The following is a 17,532-nucleotide window of genomic DNA, read 5'->3' as shown; positions in this document are numbered from 1 at the left end:
CCATCTGTCTCCCCTCCCACCTTATTACCTCCTCGTTCTCCCCCTACAAGACTTCTGCCGTGCTGTCCACTCTCTGGAATTCCCTACCGATCACCGGCAGACTCTCCCCCAGCTTTCAGACATTTAAATGAAAATAAAACCATGTAAGAGAGCAGCGACCGCCTATGGGTTTGAAGGTTTTTATCACAATCTAATTTTATAAAAAAAGACGCTTTACGAGACTGGAAATATACGAGCATACCGAGTATCCTTTTACACAAGAAAACACTGGTAGGTTCATTTTATGAAGGGTAATGTTCCCAAATATAATAAAAGCTGTAACATGAATCTCAAAACACCCTTTATCAGCAGTTATCGCACATGCCAAGGATCACTGTAAAAGTAATAGTGCCTTGTCGTCATGTGTGTACGCAGGTAACAAAAATCGATAATAATGGTAACTATTACATTACGAACATTGGCTGTACTGGTTTATTGCCCTAAAGTAGCAGGTGTCGGGTGGGGGGGGGGGGGGGTAAGAGGCCTATAATAAGAAGGGAATAAGAAAAAGGAGGAGATGGGGTGGATGATGGATTCTGATTTTGCAGCCAGCAAAAGAAAGAGAGTAGGAATGGCTGAAATATAAAGGCAAAACTCAGTTGAGATTAGTTAGGCTGCGCTTATAGTGCCGGCAACAGTGACGCCGCAGCAAAACAAATGCATTGCCGCCGTCACGTGCGCATCTAGAAAGCGTGATGGCGCGACGGATTGGTCGTGATTGCTGGAAGTCATCCCTATTTGATTTCCAGCGACCACCGCGTCACCGTCACTATAAGCGCAGCCTTAATCAGACTGCTGCAGTGAGGGCAGAGGACATCCTGGACCGGAGTTGCTACTCCCCCATACGCCAATCACAGGCAAAGCCTTCCAATGATCATAAATAAATACGGCCCCTATTCAATATGCTGAAGAGGACTTCCCTGTGCTGGAGAGGACTTCAGCTCCATTCAAACGACGGGCACTAAAATCTTCTCCAGCACGTGGAAACACATGGAAAGCATTTTGAATAGTGGAATATGAATGTGTTTCTCATGGTTGATCCCATTGGGAACAACCTGTTTACATAACAAGCCTCTCGCAGGCTATAATAAGATAGCGCTATTAGAGGCTCCATCCAATCAAAATAGTTCCGTCTCCAGTAGCCCCAAGCGAGGTCGCCCTGCTGGGAGTTTGTTTACATGTTACTGTAGATAAGGATTGCCGGCATCTTAATTGTTCAGAGCCAAAGGCACAGGTGAATAACCCATTTCTCCTCCCGAACGTAAGTGAAGAGTATGGGAGGGAAGGGAATGGTAATGTCAATGCTCTTAATAGGGGCGATCCCAAATTCCAGTGTAAACTTTCCTTGTGACCTGGGGCAAGTCATTGTAACTCACAAATTAGATTCTAAGCTCGACAGGGGAGAGAGTTCTATGTGCAGAAGTGCGTACACTGCCATCGCTATATAAGGAAAAACAATGTTACCCTGCTCATCGGTAAAAGGCATCACACAAATGTCAAGACACCAACTGTGCACATGTATACTTTGGCTCCTTTGCTGTAAAAGAAGTCTGCTATACATGGCCAGGGCCGCCCAGATTTCCCGGGGCCCAGGACTAGAGTTTCTACAGTGCCCCGCCGCCCATGTCGGTGAGTCCCCTCTATTTCCCCCCTCTTTTGATGTATTTCTCTCTCCCCTGTCTCACTCGTACCCCCTCTCTTCCTCACTAACTCTCCCCCCTCTCACCTCTCTTCCTCGCTCCCTCTCTTCCACCAATTACCACCCTCTCACTCATTCCCGCCTCCTCATACCCCACAAAATACATACAAACCTCCCCCACCTCCCAAATACACGCTTACCTTGGGGATGGTCTCAGATCTCTGGTGCCCTGGCTCTCCCCCAGCTGCTGCAGGCCTCCTGTAAGGCTTCAGCCTCTCCCACGCTGTTCAGGCCATGCCTATCTCTCATGCCGATGCGCACGCTGACGTCAGAGAGCGGCACTGCGCAGGACAGTGAGGGAGGCCCGCAGCTGGCAAGAGCCAGCGCCTCGTGGCTGGACAAAGCAGTTGGGCCCGACTACTGGTCGGGGCCAAACTTCTTTGTCTGGCTGCCAATCCTCTCACTGCTGCTAGACCCCGGCTCTCCCCAGCTGTGGGCCTCCCTCATTGTCCCGCGCCGAGCTTCTCATGCCAGTGTGCGCAGGTACTGGGCCGAGGTCACGGTGACGCCGATGTGAGAGGGAGGCCCGGCGAGCACCGGGGTCGGAGCCAGAGAGTGAGGGAGAGGTAGGCCCACAGCTGGGAAAAGCCAGGCTGGTGGCAACAAAAGGACAGAGGCCGGGCAAAGAGGTTGTTCCCGACCTCTAACTGGATCCAACTTCTAGTGCCGGCCGGGCCCCCCGCAGCCTGCAGGCCCGGGACACATGTCCCGGCTCTCCCCCCTGTCGGCGGCCCTGTACATGACTACTTAATGTGCAGTCCATAACACCTCTTTCTTTCAGCAGCCTAACAGTACTAACACTGAAAGTGTAGACTCGGTTTTGGAAATGGAAATATATATTCTCAATGCGGAATTGGTGGATCTCCTCTCAGACGAACATATTTCCATAAACGATCAGTGAAAATGTAAATCAATAAGTTGGCACAGTGAAGTCCCATTTCTAATCATGAACAATCCTCGTGTACAGGGGTGCGCAAAATGGGGGGGGCGTGAGATTTTTTTTTGGGGGGGGCACTGCGCTTACAGAGGCCCCGCGCTCTTCCCCACAACATTTAAATGAAATGACAGGGGAGCGCGCGTGGTCTCTGTACCTCCCTCTTACCTGTTCTCAGCCAGCTTCTGGCAACGCGTCGCCATGACAACGTGGCATCAAATGGCAAAGCATTGACACAGCCGATGCCGGAAAGAAGGTAAGAGGGGGGCGCGAGCAGGGGCGGGGGGGGTGAGAGCAGGGTTTGAGAGCAGGCACAGGGGGCCCAAAGAGCAAAGTTTTCACACCCCTGCTCTAGTAAATCAAATGCTGTGTATTGAGCTTCACTTGGAACACAAAAAAACCCCTATTTGGTTTGCTATAAAAGGGTTACAATGCGAGGAAGCAAAAGCTACACGCGGAGGGGATATTTTGCGTTATGAAGATGGGAAACGCAGTTGAACTCTTTTCCTGTATGGGATGTGAAACCCAGTATATCTCGTTTGACTAGTTTGGCCAAGTAAATTGCCAGCTGCCAGTTAATGATTTTGCAAATCTTCTTCACACGAGACGTTTTCAACTTGTTCTGGGCCGTCGGAGTCTGCGACACATAGCTCTGCCGCGCAGGTTTATTCAGGCCTGAATAGGTTAGGTCAAAATCAATGCCAAATGGAAGAGAAAACAAATGGAAACCTGCTCTGGAATCACAAGCCAAAAGCATTTCTACGTTTCCTCAACAGGTCACTTAGAACAGGGGTGTTTAACTCCAGTCCTCAAGACACCCCCCAACAGGTCAGGTTTTCAGGATATCCCAGCTTCAGCACAGGTGGCTCAATCAGAGGCTCAGTCTTCAACTGAGACCCTCTGTTCTAAAGCACCACCTGCGCTGAAGCAGGGACTTATTGAGCCACCAGTGCTGAAGCAGGGATATCCTGAAAACCTAACCTGTTGGGGAGGCTTGAGGATGGAGTTGAGCGCCCTTGCTTTAGAAAACTGGGGATCATGCTATAAAAATCGGTCATGAATTTTGATAGGAAATGGCCACGTCAGAGTTGATATAATTAAGCCCTAAGGGCACGGTTAATTTGAGAACTGTATGTGCACACACAAGCGGAGAACATCAAAAGCCCAGTGTAAGCGGGGATTATGAGTACTGTACATAATCATTGCCAACTTTTTATAACAAGGGGATATTGCGGGTGACATCTCTTATTGTTTATTGACATTATTTTATTGAGTATAGTACAATTCAACTCATAATGCTTGACTAACCCTCCTTACCCAGCCCTAAAAGAAGGTCACATCAGGTTAAGGATTATGCAGTGCCATTGCTCAGTCTCTCGGGGATGGACGTGGATGGACGTGGATGGAAGCGTAGGACAAACATGGGCGCCAGGAACTTTTGTAAAACATAAGGTGCATCTGGACAAACAATAGTATCCTGGTAGTTCTCACTCCTCTTCAGGGGGGTGCATAACTTGGGGGTCCTTCCTAAAGGATATGGAGGCTATGAAGCGATGAGAACCCGTTTGCCGGGCAGGTTCTATACGAATACGGGCTGCAGAGTCGCCCACCCGGTGAGGACAGTGGCGGTCAGGTTGCGGTAGGGGCAACCCAATGAGACCAGGACAAGTAGCATCCCTCTCACACCACTTAAGGTCCCCGTTCCTTTACCAGGTGCTATCTTAGAGAGACACATTACTCACTGAAAACAACAAAGGTGACAGAACACATCTTAATACATATTAACACACAAAGCTATGTACAGGACTCACAGTGAGGACCCTGTCAGAACGCTGAAGAACCTGCTTCTACAAGATAAGGGGCGGCTATACATACTCTTACATTGGCATCATACATCACATGATGGGAAGGGGAGTAACCTGAGTGAGCCCACACAGTTAACTCCTTAAGGAATGTAACCCCTTACAGAATCTACTAGTCCCCAGAGGGGGTGCTGCAGTTTTAAGTTGCATTTTTTTTCAAAACACATTACACATGCACTTTGTGTCTATTTACATGTACAAATTGCTACAGTTTAAGTTATACATGTCTCTTCCAGCATAAAGAAACAATTCACAGTGCTCAACAAGTACCGTTTTATGCTTTCTACAGTCATTCTTATTATTACCTCTTTTTCATACTGTAACATTAAGGCTTGAATTCTGAGGCTTTGTGAATGAAACATATTTTGCTTTTGGGGTTTTTTTTTTTTAAGGAAGTAGCTATCTAGGTGAGTGAATGTGTTTAGAAAACTACAGAAAAGAATCAGGTACCTAATATGTAGGTACAGTTCTGTTTACTGTAATGGGGAATAATTTCAGATATGGATGATTTTTTTTAGGGAAAATAAAAGGCAAAAGAATAGCACAGACTGTGATGCTTCTCATTATAATCTGTGCACCATGTAACCCCCCCCCCCCCCCCCAACACCTCCTACTGACTCTCCCCAAGGTGCAAGCTGGGGCAGAGATGCAGAATGTGATACATCTCATTATAATCTGTGCACCATGTAACCTCCCCCCCCCCCCCCAACTCCTCCTACTGACTCTCCCCAAGGTGCAAGCTGGGGCAGAGATGCAGAATGTGATACATCTCATTATAATCTGTGCACCATGTAACCCCCCCCCCCCCCCCAACTCCTCCTACTGACTCTCCCCAAGGTGCAAGCTGGGGCAGAGACACATAATATGATACATCTCATTATAATCTGTGCACCATGTAACTCCTCCCCCAACTCCCCCAAGGTGCAAGCTGTGGCAGAGACGCAGAATGTGATACATCTCATTCTAATCTGTGCACCATGTAACTCCCGCCAACTCCTCCTACTGACTCTCCCCAAGGTGCAAGCTGTGGCAGAGACGCAGAATGTGATACATCTCATTATAATCTGTGCACCATGTAACTCCCCCCAACTCCTCCTACTGACTCTCCCCAAGGTGCAAGCTGGGGCAGAGACACAGAATGTGATACATCTCATTATAATCTGTGCACCATGTAACTCCCCCCAACTCCTCCTACTGACTCTCCCCAAGGTGCAAGCTGGGGCAGAGACGCAGAATGTGATACATCTCATTATAACCTGTGTACCATGTAACTCCTCCTACTAACTCTCTCTAAGGCTGAGATTATAGTGGGCGCGCACGCACGACATAGCACATGGCATCGCGTGGGTGTCTCGCCAGAGAGATGGGTGAACTTCCAGCAATTTGGGAGGCGGTGGTGAGGCCTGACGGAGGCGTGGCGGACGCGTCACCAGGCTTGTGCGCCCTCATTGGCTGAACCGCTCACGGGACGCGGCCATCGAACGAAAAGACAAATGTATTTGTCTTTTCAAAAATCTGCTACCGCACTATGGGCGGCCTCAAAGGGAAGAGGTCTGTTGTTCTCGCCGCACACGGATGCCGTCACGAGCACTTTCATCTCAGCCCAAGGTGCGTGCTGGGACAAATGGGGCAAATGCTTTGATACATACTGTAGGTGCATATGCCCCAGTTTTGCTCCAATATAGCCTTGATACACAGACCCCTAAGACTTGGAGTATCTTTCACTTATTTCTCTCCTTACACTCGCCTCACATCTCCTGTAATGTGCGATACTTTGTACCTGTGGCTGACTGACCGATACTGTGACCCTGGGAATTGGTCTGGTAGAGACACATGCTGCTGCTCATCAATTACACAGAGCTTGGGTTATCAAAATGATCTTTGGAATGGCTGAATTAGGAATTGTATGCCAACAAAGCATTGGATGAAAGATGTGCACCATTACTCTCATTCTATTTGTTAAATTAGACTGAAGGGAAATTGTTACAAACTAAAATAATATTGTTTATAAAAACATTGTCTATACAACGGCACAGCAATGCTAAAGGATGATTTACTGTGATAAGGAGTAGCTGTTTGGCCGTACAAACATCACATATATTATTCAAAGCCGTTTGGGCCGAGCTAGCAGCCACTTTAGATTTTCCAAGGAGTATAAGAGTGTTTCTCAAATATAGCTGTATCAAGTCTAAAAAAAAAGCAAGCGGATGTTTCTGCAGTATAACAGTTTAAAAGAGAATAATTACATGTTTAAAGCAAATACATACTGCCATGAAAAGCAAAACTGATTAGATATGAAAACTTTCCACCATCTACATTTTCTTACACATAGATAACAGGCCCCCAAAATATTATTAAAGTCACTTCCAATAATATTACAGCAGCTGGTCTGTATTTCCCACCATCAGCCCGGGCTCTTCTACTAGTTCTTCAAAGGGGCCAGATCAGACAACATGTAGGAGCAGAAGGGCCACACGATTATTGTAATGTCATTTTAGATACATTTAAAGAAAGGAAAATGATTACATTTCAACATTTTGCAGTTGTAATACATATGGTACAAATGTTACATCACCTTAACTCAGGGGTGTGCAAACTTCCTGCCTGCTCTCCCCCTAGTCGCGCCCCCCCCTTACCTTTAATGCAGCGTCAAATGACCCCGTGGCGTCATTTGACGCCCCTCGCCATGGAGACGCGTGGACCAAAGCCTGGTTGAAAAGCGAGGGACGTCTGTAACCGCCGCGCTCCCCCAAAAAACTCTTGCGCCCTCCAAGTTTGCGCACACCCCTGCCTTCACTTACAAGGGTGTTGCAGTGTGACAAACTGCCTGCGCAACTAGAATGAAATTAGCAGGCCAAAGGAATGAGCACGCGTGGCACATCTGACTGTGTGACCCATATTTTCTTCGACCAAGCCACTAATTGAGCCACCTGTGCTGAAGCAGGGATATCCTGACATCTTGACATGGAGGCCTGGAGTTGCTCCCCCCCCCCCCCACCCCCCCCCCCCCCCTGAGCTACTGCATAGTACTTCATGAAGCCACAGGGACATAGCAAATTGTGAATTGGGTCTAGTTCTTTTACAATAGCTACTCTCAAACCGTATTGCTTTAGCCGAGCTTTACAGATTGAGATCAATGTTCTTTACTAGTGATAATACAAAGGTATAGAGAGGCACAATTCCAACGTGAGTGCAAATACACAAAAGGAGAGTCATCCTGTAAGTGGCCCTTGAGAACTGGAGTTGGCTGCCCCTGCTGTGAGGTGGCCCTTGAGGACTGGAGTTGGCCCTTGAGGACAGGAGTTGGCCCTTGAGGACTGGAGATGGCCACCCTGCTGTGAGGTGGCCCTTGAGGACTGGGGATGGCCACCCTGCTGTGAGGTGGCCCTTGAGGACTGGGGATGGCCACCCTGCTGTGAGGTGGCCCTTGAGTACTGGGCATGGCCACCCTGCTGTGAGGTGGCCCTTGAGGACTGGAGTTGGCCCTTGAGGACTGGAGTTGGCCACCCTGCTGTGAGGTGGCCCTTGAGCACTGGAGTTGGCCACCCTGCTGTGAGGTGGCCCTTGAGGACTGGGCATGGCCACCCTGCTGTGAGGTGGCCCTTAAGGACTGGAGATGGCCACCCCTGCTGTAAGGTGGCCCTTGAGGACTGGAGTTGGCCCTTGCAGACTGGAGTTGGTCACCCTGCTGTGAGGTGACCCTTGAGGACTGGAGTTGGTCACCCTGCTGTGAGGTGGCCCTTGAGGACTGGGCATGGCCACCCTGCTGTGAGGTGGCCCTTGAGGACTGGGCATGGCCACCCTGCTGTGAGGTGGCCCTTGAGGACTGGGCATGGCCACCCTGCTCTACACCTGTTCATTGACATTACTCAAAAGTGTACCACGTGTGAGCACATTCTCACGCCTCAGACAGGTCCACAACTCTGCCTTTCCCCATTATCTCTTAGCATACAAGGCTTCCACTGCAGCCAGGGATTCTGGGAGAATGTAAAATAGGACACAAGCTATTGCAATGCTAATCCTGTTTACTTTGAATCTCCTGCCTAATAAATGCTTGTGATTGCTGCCCTTGTTAATCTGCCTTGGCTATTGCCCCGTCATTGTTATCGTGCGGGGTGTTACAGTGTAATCCTCACTGAGCCGATTTCCGAATAACCTGGAAATTAATTGCACTCAGACATGCAAAACATCAATACAATTGGGCCCATTGCAGATCTGGGGGACATGGCGCACGACGTCACAGCTGCAGTAACGCAGCTATTAAGGCACGGGCTGTTTGTTTCTTACATACATTGCTAAACACGGATTATCTCCCGTCCCCACTCTGAGAAATGTTCAATTTAAGTACAGTAAAGGCTTTTTCCATGTATGTTAGGTATCAATGCAGGCCAGCTCAACTCCGGTACTCAAGCCTACACCCCCCCAACAGGTCAGGCTTTCAGGATATCCCAGCTTCAGCACAGGTGGCTCAATCAGAGGCTCAGTCACTGAGCCTCTGATTGAACCACCTGTGCAGAATCAGGGATATCCTGAAAACCTGACCTGTTGCAGGGGCTTGGGGACTGGAGTTGAGCCCCCCTGAATTCATGTATAGTTTTTGTCAGGCCCCATACAACAATTTAACCATCTCACTACCATCTTAAAGCATGGGCTAACTGGGCTGTAACCCAGGGCCCCAACCTTCCGGGGACCCCCGACCTTCCAGAGACCCCCGACCTTCCGGGGACCCTCAACCTTCCGAGGTCTCCGCAACTGTAATGGCCCAAAATGTCATTTTAAATTCGTAGTCCTACTGAACGCTGCAAAACGTTAATTATCATTTTTTTTATTTTTGGTGTGATTACAACAGTATATCGCTTTTCATTGTATAAAGCCTAACTTTGTGTGCCATTTATTTTATTCAATGACGTTTCTGCAATTTTTTTTATGGAATAGAGAGTTTAATGGATTTGTCGGAAATGTATTTGAAAAAATACAATAAAATGCAATTAAAATGCACTCATACAGCGTGACAAACTGGAGTCAACATTTCCTGACATTGAGATGGCTTTAGCAAATTTTAACTTATTAAGTACTTCATAACATCGAATTTAATTTGTTACTTTGCAAATAAAATAAAACAGAAAGAGACACCTGGAGATAAATAAAATGTTTGTGTTTGTAGCAATATTTGCAGAATTTCATGTTGTTCAATAAAAGCTCACAGTGTTTGTTTTTAAATGTGACCTTTGTGGGTGTGGCCCCCAATTTACACTTAGCCCAGGGCCCCAAAAACTCTTTAAGGCTGCGGCCCCGCTGGCGCTGACCGCTCTCATGCTTGACTGGTGACATCACCACCAACTCTCGTAGCATGAGCGCGTGTGTCCTGCAAATTTTGCGAGCGTGCGCGGGGGGGGTTGAATGGGGGCCTATTGAGCGCACTTCGAACGCTCTTTTTTTTTTTACTTCCCATGCGTGCGCACATCACGTGAGCAGGGGCGTGAGAATTCACTTTGCACAAAGTGAACTCGGCAAGCACCGCCGCTCAGCGCTAGCGGGGACGCAGCCTAAGACGGCGCTGAACCCTTTTATATTCAATTTTGTATTTTAGGTATATTTTTGTATAACTAACAACATACCACAGGCTGAAGGAGCGGCTCAGTGAGTAAAGGCCCTGACTGGTTCAGTTCCCGGTGTCAGCTCAGCAAGTTACTTTAGCTCCCTGTGCCTCAGGCACCAAAAAAATAATAGATTGTAATCTCCACAGGGCAGGGACTCATGCCTGCAAAAATGTTATATACAGCGCTGTGAACACTGTCAGTGCTATACAAGAAAGAACATTTTTATTATTATTATTATATTATACCAGAGTTTCTGTAACTTTATTTGTATTCAATATATTTGAATACTCATTCAAATTCTGTCTAATTCGTATTAACAATTTTGTTATAGGTCTCCCCCAAATATACAATGCCCCATTCAGGTCTGAAGAATCTGTAAATATTTGCATGGCTTAGGACAGCCAGGTAAACTTGGCAGCAGAAAGTTGGCTGTCTCCAGCAATTCAGAATTTTTTTCAGTTTTAAATCCTTTTTTTTTTTACCAACATGACTATCCTTCAGATAAAGCTTAACAAAAAAAGCTTCTGGAGACGACTGATATCGTCTTTAAAAAAAAAAAAAACCCCTACGCAGAACAAATAATATTCATCGCAGTTTGCAAGAATCGCAGCCAAAAAAAGCAACAAAATATTTGCAAACATCGACACAAAACTGCACGTTCAGAAAAAGGGACATGTACTGTAATGCACTGTACCTCCGAAATATTTCTAAACTTATAGGGGACAGCTGCCTGAGGTATGTGACCTATTATAGCCCCCACTCGTGGCCTTGCGCTGGAAGGTCAGTGAGCTGGGTAGGGATATCACAGTCATTCACATTCTAAAACATGTCCAAGGGGTGTTAATTCCCAGGAGTCACCCACCAATGGGAGATGTGCTGGCCAGGTGCAGCGTCTCTCCTCCCTGCTTTTATTTGTAGCAATAGCACAGCACAGAGCAGCGTGTGCAGTGCGCAGAGCAGCGTGTGCAGTGCGCAGAGCAGCGTGTGCAGCGCGCAGAGCAGCGCACACAGCAGTGTGTGCAGCGCACAGCAGCGTGTGCAGAGCACAGCAGCGCGTGCAGAGCACAGAGCAGCGTGTGCAGAGCACACAGCAGCATGTGCAGCGCGCAGAGCAGCGTGTGCAGAGCGCAGAGCAGCGAATGCAGCACACAGAGCAGCGCACACAGCATCGTTTGCAGATCACAGAGCAATGTGTGCAGAGCGCAGAGCAGCGTGTGCAGCGCACAGAGCAGCGCACACAGCAGCGTGTGCAGAGCATAGAGTAGCGTGTGCAGAGCACACAGCAGCGTGTGCAGCGCACAGAGCAGCGTGTGCAGAGCACAGAGCAGCGTGTGCAGTGCGCAGAGCAGCGTGTGCAGAGCGCAGAGCAGCGTGTGCAGCGCGCAGAGCAGCGTGTGCAGTGCGCAGAGCAGCGTGTGCAGTGCGCAGAGCAGCGTGTGCAGTGCGCAGAGCAGCGTGTGCAGTGCAGACACCAGCAAGGAATCGGAGAAGAGAACAAATTCTGGCATTTCTGAGAATTTCAATGTTGTAATAAGCTGACAAAATGATCCCACTCTATCTCTGCATTGCTATCTCCTCCAGATGAGAAGGGGTTAAAGACGCCTATGCAGGTTTTGGTTGATACACTGACACATTAGCCCACTTAGCTTTGGCTGCCAGAAGATGCCAGTAATACACTATAAAGCCAAGGTAGTAAGACACTGTAAAGTAGGAGAGAGCACATAGGTCCTGTTTGTGGGCAAAAGCAGCTTGGCACTTAGATTGTAAGCTCTTCGGGGCAGGGACTCATTTTCCTATTGTCGTCTGAAGCGTTTATTGCCATTGTGTTATAATATGATGTGTATTGTAAAGGGCTATGTATCTGGATGGTGCTATATAAAGATAAACATGCAATACACAACAATAAGCGCAATAATAACAACTTTACGTCATAGAGCATGTTTCTCTCAAAAGGGACTCAAAGCGCTTCAGAATATAGCATGTCATACATAGCATGTCATACACAGCATGTCATACACAGCATGTACAATACAGCGTGTGATATCGAGCGTGTGATATTGAGCATTTGGTATGCAGCTCTGTACAGAGTTTTACACTCCTGCCCCAATGAGCTTACAATCAATGCTGGTTGCCCGAGGCACAGGGGGATACAATTTATATCGTTTGGGGGGGGGGGGAGGAAAGGAGGTGGGGAGAAAGAAAGGAGTTTGAGGGGAGAGGAAAGGAGTTGGGGGGAGAGAGGGGAGAGGAAAGGAGTTGGGGGGAGAGAGAGGAAATGAGGAGTTGGGGGGAGAGAGAGGGAAGGAGGAGTTGGGGGAGAGAGAGGAAAGAAGGAGTTGGGGGGAGAGAGAGGAAAGGAGGAGTTGGGGGGGAGAGAGAGGGAAGGAGGAGTTGGGGGGGAGAGAGAGGGAAGGAGGAGTTGGGGGAGAGAGAGGAAAGGAGGAGTTGGGGGGAGAGAGAGGAAAGGAGGAGTTGGGGGGAGAGAGAGGAAAGGAGGAGTTGGGGGGAGAGAGAGGAAAGGAGGAGTTTGGGGGGAGAGAGAGAAAAGGAGTTGGGGGGAGAGAGAGAAAAGGAGTTGGGGGGAGAGAGAGAAAAGGAGTTGGGGGGAGGGAGAGAAAAGGAGTTGGGGAGGGAGAGAAAAGGAGTTGGGGGGAGGGAGAGAAAAGGAGTTGGGGGGAGGGAGAGAAAAGGAGTTGGGGGGAGGGAGAGAAAAGGAGTTGGGGGGAGGGAGAGAAAAGGAGTTGGGGGGGAAAGGAGTGAGGAAAGGAATTGAGGAGGAGGATAGGAGTTGGGGAGGAGGAGAGGAGGAGAGGAGTTGGGAAGAGGAGGAGGAGGAGGAGAGGAGGAGGGAGGAAAGGGGACATTATATCATACATGGAATCCATGTAATTTACACATTAATGCACAATGTTACTCAGTTTCTATGTTCTCGTTGCAGAATTATAGGGGCCCCCTACCCCCCCCCCCCTTTATAAAAAAGAAACGCTCTGTATGAAATGTGAATATTGCAGTAACATTGTATTACTTGGCAGGGCTCAGCTCTGCATGTGAAGCAGGAACTAGGCGCTGCTGCCCTTTCCTGCCTATAAACTGAAGCAGATGGGGCTCTTTTCTTGTATAAGTGCAGGGTTAGCAGATAGGAAACCGCATGATGCTCAGCGCCCGATAATACTCAGTACCATACAGTACTGTACATGTAATGTACAGTACCATAATACAGTGAGAGTTACCTCTCGTTATCACGTATGTGCTGGGCACAGAGTTAAGATATAACCACCGTCCGCATATACTGCACCCAGTACCACTGCTGCATGCATATAACCACCTCCCGCATATACTGCACCGAGTACCACTGCTGCATGCATATAACCACCTCCCGCATATACTGCAGCCCAGTACCACTGCTGCATGCATATAACCACCTCCCGCATATACTGCAGCCCAGTACCACTGCTGCTGCATGTATACTGCCACCTCCCGCATATACTGCACCCCAGCTGATCACACTGCAGCCCTTACACAAGAACCCACCCCGTTCCCCATATGGTCCTGTGATCACACAAACAATTGCTTTCGTTACCTCCATGATGTTACAGCGAGCCACCTGGGAGCACGTGGCGTGAGGTTTGGTGTAGCAGATGGCGGCAGGCGCAGCGCTGGTTCACTTCAGGACACGTTGCAAAGTGACTGCTTGTCTCTTGAGGATATAGTGTATGAGCTGGGGGCACCTTATACTATCACCGCCTCCTCCAGTGCGATTACATCAGCTAACGGGGGTGTGTTCACTTCTCAAACTTGTGCTCTTGGAAGGCGTTGTGCAGATGTCACTGCAGGACGTGTGCTGTCAGCTGTCTGCTTATCTGTGAGGCAGACTTTGCTTTACATGAAGAGGGTGTGTATATATATATATATATATATATATATATATACATATAATATTTACCCACCATAACCTTAATAGTCGTGGTAATTACCTACTCTTATCTCATTTGAGCAAATGTCAGTAAGCCAACCTCACACTGATGAGACCGATCAAGGTTGAAACATGTCTGTGAGTGGGTTAACTGACTTTGCATCTCCCAAGTCCTTGCTTAAAAGCTGTGTTTAAAGCAGCATGCATTGGCTAAGGGTTGCTCATGTAATGTGAGCATGAGATAAAAAGTGGCACTGTGTGCTCATTTGCATGTCATTTCCCAGAATCCCTTGCTGCAGTGGAAGTGCTGTTTGCTGGGTGATAATGGTGAAAGACAGGGTTGCAGACCTGTCTAAGACATGCAAATGAATATACAGGAATATTTACAGTTGCTTTATGCTTTACTGTGGAGGGTTTTAGTCACTTTTTTTACCCACCATAACCTTAATAGTCGTATATATATGTATATATATATATATATATATATATATATATATATATATATATATATATATATATATATATATATATATATATATATAACACACACGCGTGTGTATATGCTGTTTATTTATCTAAAAGTTCTTTTCAATGACAGAAAATACAGGGTAGGGTACAGAACTCAAGAAAAAAAGGGGCGAAAAATACATTGGTGCCTGAATAGCGTCACATCAATAACATAAAATCCTGGAGTTATTATGTTAAACGGGCAGCGTCAGTGGCGCAGATACAGACGCAGCATTTTGAGCGTGTAAGATAGAAATACTGGGCCATTTGTAACCACAAGCAAAGACGTTTTTAGTTAACCTATCGCTGCCTTAGAATTATTATAGCTTTAATATATCTCATTATTATTATGGGCAAACCAGCCCGAATCCGTTTAACGCATTATTTTGAATTCGCCATTCAAAATCCGTTCCGCGGTGTAAAATCCGCCAATGGATTGTTCCAGTTTCAATCCGCGTGGGTTAATCCAAAACCGCCGTTGGATACAATGCGCGGGTGGGTCTTAACAACCTATCTGCGGATTCCGCTATCCTCTGATGGATGTGCGTGCGGATCGCTGAATCGGCGGATGGATTGTCGGTCTTAAAAAAAAAAAACATACGAATTGCCATTTCTGAGACTGATCCACTGAAATCCGCGGATCAAAAGGATCCAGCCAATCCGTGGCGGTCCAAATGAGCCCATCTCTAATTATTATTGCTAACCAGATCCTATGTCCCTCAACTCACCCTCATTTCCATCACAGCCCTTCGGAAATAATCCCCTAAAGTTTTTCACAGTATGGCCATCCTATAACCCTTTCGCTTTCAGGGTTGCTGTTTTTTTAACACTAGTACCACCATGGATTTAGTCGGGGGGGGGGGGGGGGGGGGGAGTTTGAACTTCAGGACTCTCTTTTACACAGTAAGTCCAGATGTAGATCTGCTGCTCCCTATAATCCAAATTTAAAATCAGAGACAGAACATAAAACACAGACAGAGCTCAGTTTTTAGCACATCCAGTGAAACTCATACACGGTACAGTGCCTGAATATATATGTATAAATATCGAGTAAAATGGTCTTTTAGTTTAACATTTTTGGCCAAAATTGTTGTAAGCCCCCGAGCCAACTGCACGGCAGACCACAATTCAGGGGTCCCTAACGCTGATATAATTTCTTAATAACCTGTGTAGTTACAGGAAGAATGATTTATAGTAAATCTGTCAATATTAGTTGCAAAGTTCTAAGTCTGATTGAAGCTTTTAATAACCTGTACATTACCAGGAAAAGCACTCTGTATTAGAGTTGTCACAACCGTACTGCAAGGCAAGCAGGCAAGTTCCCCTGAGTGGAAGATGCTATGGAGTGAGCCCTTAACCATTTAAAATGTGGTCTGCCGTGCAGTTGGCTCAGGGGCTTACAACAATTTTGGCCAAAAATGTTAAACTAAAAGACCATTTTACTCGATATTTATACATATATATTTAGGCACTGTACCATGTATGAGTTTCACTGGATGTGCTAAAAACTGAGCTCTGTCTGTGTTTAATGTTCTGTCTCTGATTTTAAGTATATATTGCCATGCTCAGTAGCACTCCTCTGTGACACTCATATGCTTATATATATATGTTGTGGTTATTTTGGGGGTTCAATAGGAGCTTCTTGGGTGTCCAGTAGGCTCCCTATGATCCCCAATAATTACCAGGGATTACTGAGAGGTGACAATGCAGAGGAAGTCTTTGTAACGCCTCATGTCGGCCGGTGGGATACCCAAGAAGGAATCGGGTGGCAATATATTAGGCCGAGGCCATGCTAGGTGCGCAGGCACGACGGCGCTCGCGATGCCGCGCGCGCCTGCCGCAGAAGAGATTTCTGGCCCAGGGGGAAACTTGACGGGGAGGCGCGGCCGTGACGTCACGGAGCTGGTTCGCTCTCATTGGGCAAACCGCACACGTGACCCAGCCGTCGCGCGGCAAAATCAAATTAGCTTGTCGCGTGAAAAAATTGGGGGCCGCACGCACTATGGCCATCCTCATTGAGGAACGGCCTTTTGTTCGCGTCGCGCTCAGCATGGTCGCGGCCTTGGAGTGGGATAGTATGAGAGTAGTGCACAGTACAATCATTTTGTCGTTTGATACCTCTACATTTCTAAAAGGAGCAATCCAAGAAATATCCTACATGTGTTTTTTTTTTTTTTTTGCTTTTTTTAAAAAATAAATCCGTTCTGTAGTATTAGATAATACTTACTACATTTTTTTTTAGAGTTTTAAAATTCTGATAATGCTTTGATTTCTATAGAAGGTTGTTAAACACTTTCCCTGCAGTGCAAGATCTGTGCAAGAACTGTAACAACAGATGAAATCACCTTAGTAATGTAAGAATACATTGTAGCTGCTGAGTTACACTGATCACAGGAGAACGAATCTCCAATTAGAAATGTTGCCAGGGTAAACCTGATGTCTTCCATTGTCATGGGTAATATTATTATATTGTTAAATTGTTACATTGTTAAATTGTTATACGTATTGATACCGCCACTAATGACTTGTTGCTGAGTAGGTGGCACTGCTGCTTTAATGTCACGGTTGTCAACATTGATCACTGTGCAAAAAAAAAAAAAAGAAAAGACAAATAAACAGGTCAGGGGCAAGGTAAAGTTAAGCATACAGCACACCTACATCCCCACCCCTTAAAGCAAATACAGCGGCTTGCCAGTATGTCACAGCCAGCGCTGGCTTCATTCCAGTGAACAAGGATCAACCGAGCTGTATCCCGTAAACCAGGGGTTCTCAACTCCAGTCCCCAAGACCCCCCAACTGGTCGGGTTTTCAGGATATCCCTGCTTCAGCATAGGTAGCTCAATCAGTGGCTCAGTCGAAGCAGGGATATCCTGAAACCTTGAGGACAGGAGTTAAGACCCCCTGCCGCTAGAGAGTATTATTAGTATTGTTTATTTGTAGTTATCACAGTCCGCAGTTGGGTACAATGGGGATCAGCG

General features: G+C 47.1%; 1 protein-coding gene across 1 annotated transcript in view; it reads right to left on the bottom strand.

Annotated features, from left to right (window-relative positions):
- Positions 1 to 13,898, bottom strand: part of BCAT1 (branched chain amino acid transaminase 1) — a 57,636-nt gene extending 43,738 nt beyond the window's left edge. The window contains exon 1 of the mRNA XM_075602876.1: positions 13,715 to 13,898. Coding sequence (XP_075458991.1) covers positions 13,715 to 13,720 — 6 coding nt within the window. The 5' untranslated portion in view covers positions 13,721 to 13,898. The remainder of the gene's footprint in view (positions 1 to 13,714) is intronic.
- Between the last annotated feature and the right edge of the window lie 3,634 nt (positions 13,899 to 17,532).

This window comes from Ascaphus truei, chromosome 5 (assembly GCF_040206685.1).
Source record: "Ascaphus truei isolate aAscTru1 chromosome 5, aAscTru1.hap1, whole genome shotgun sequence".
NCBI lineage: Eukaryota > Metazoa > Chordata > Amphibia > Anura > Ascaphidae > Ascaphus > Ascaphus truei.
The sequence above is the reverse complement of the archived record's forward strand: the minus strand, read 5'-3'. Positions and strand labels throughout refer to the sequence as shown.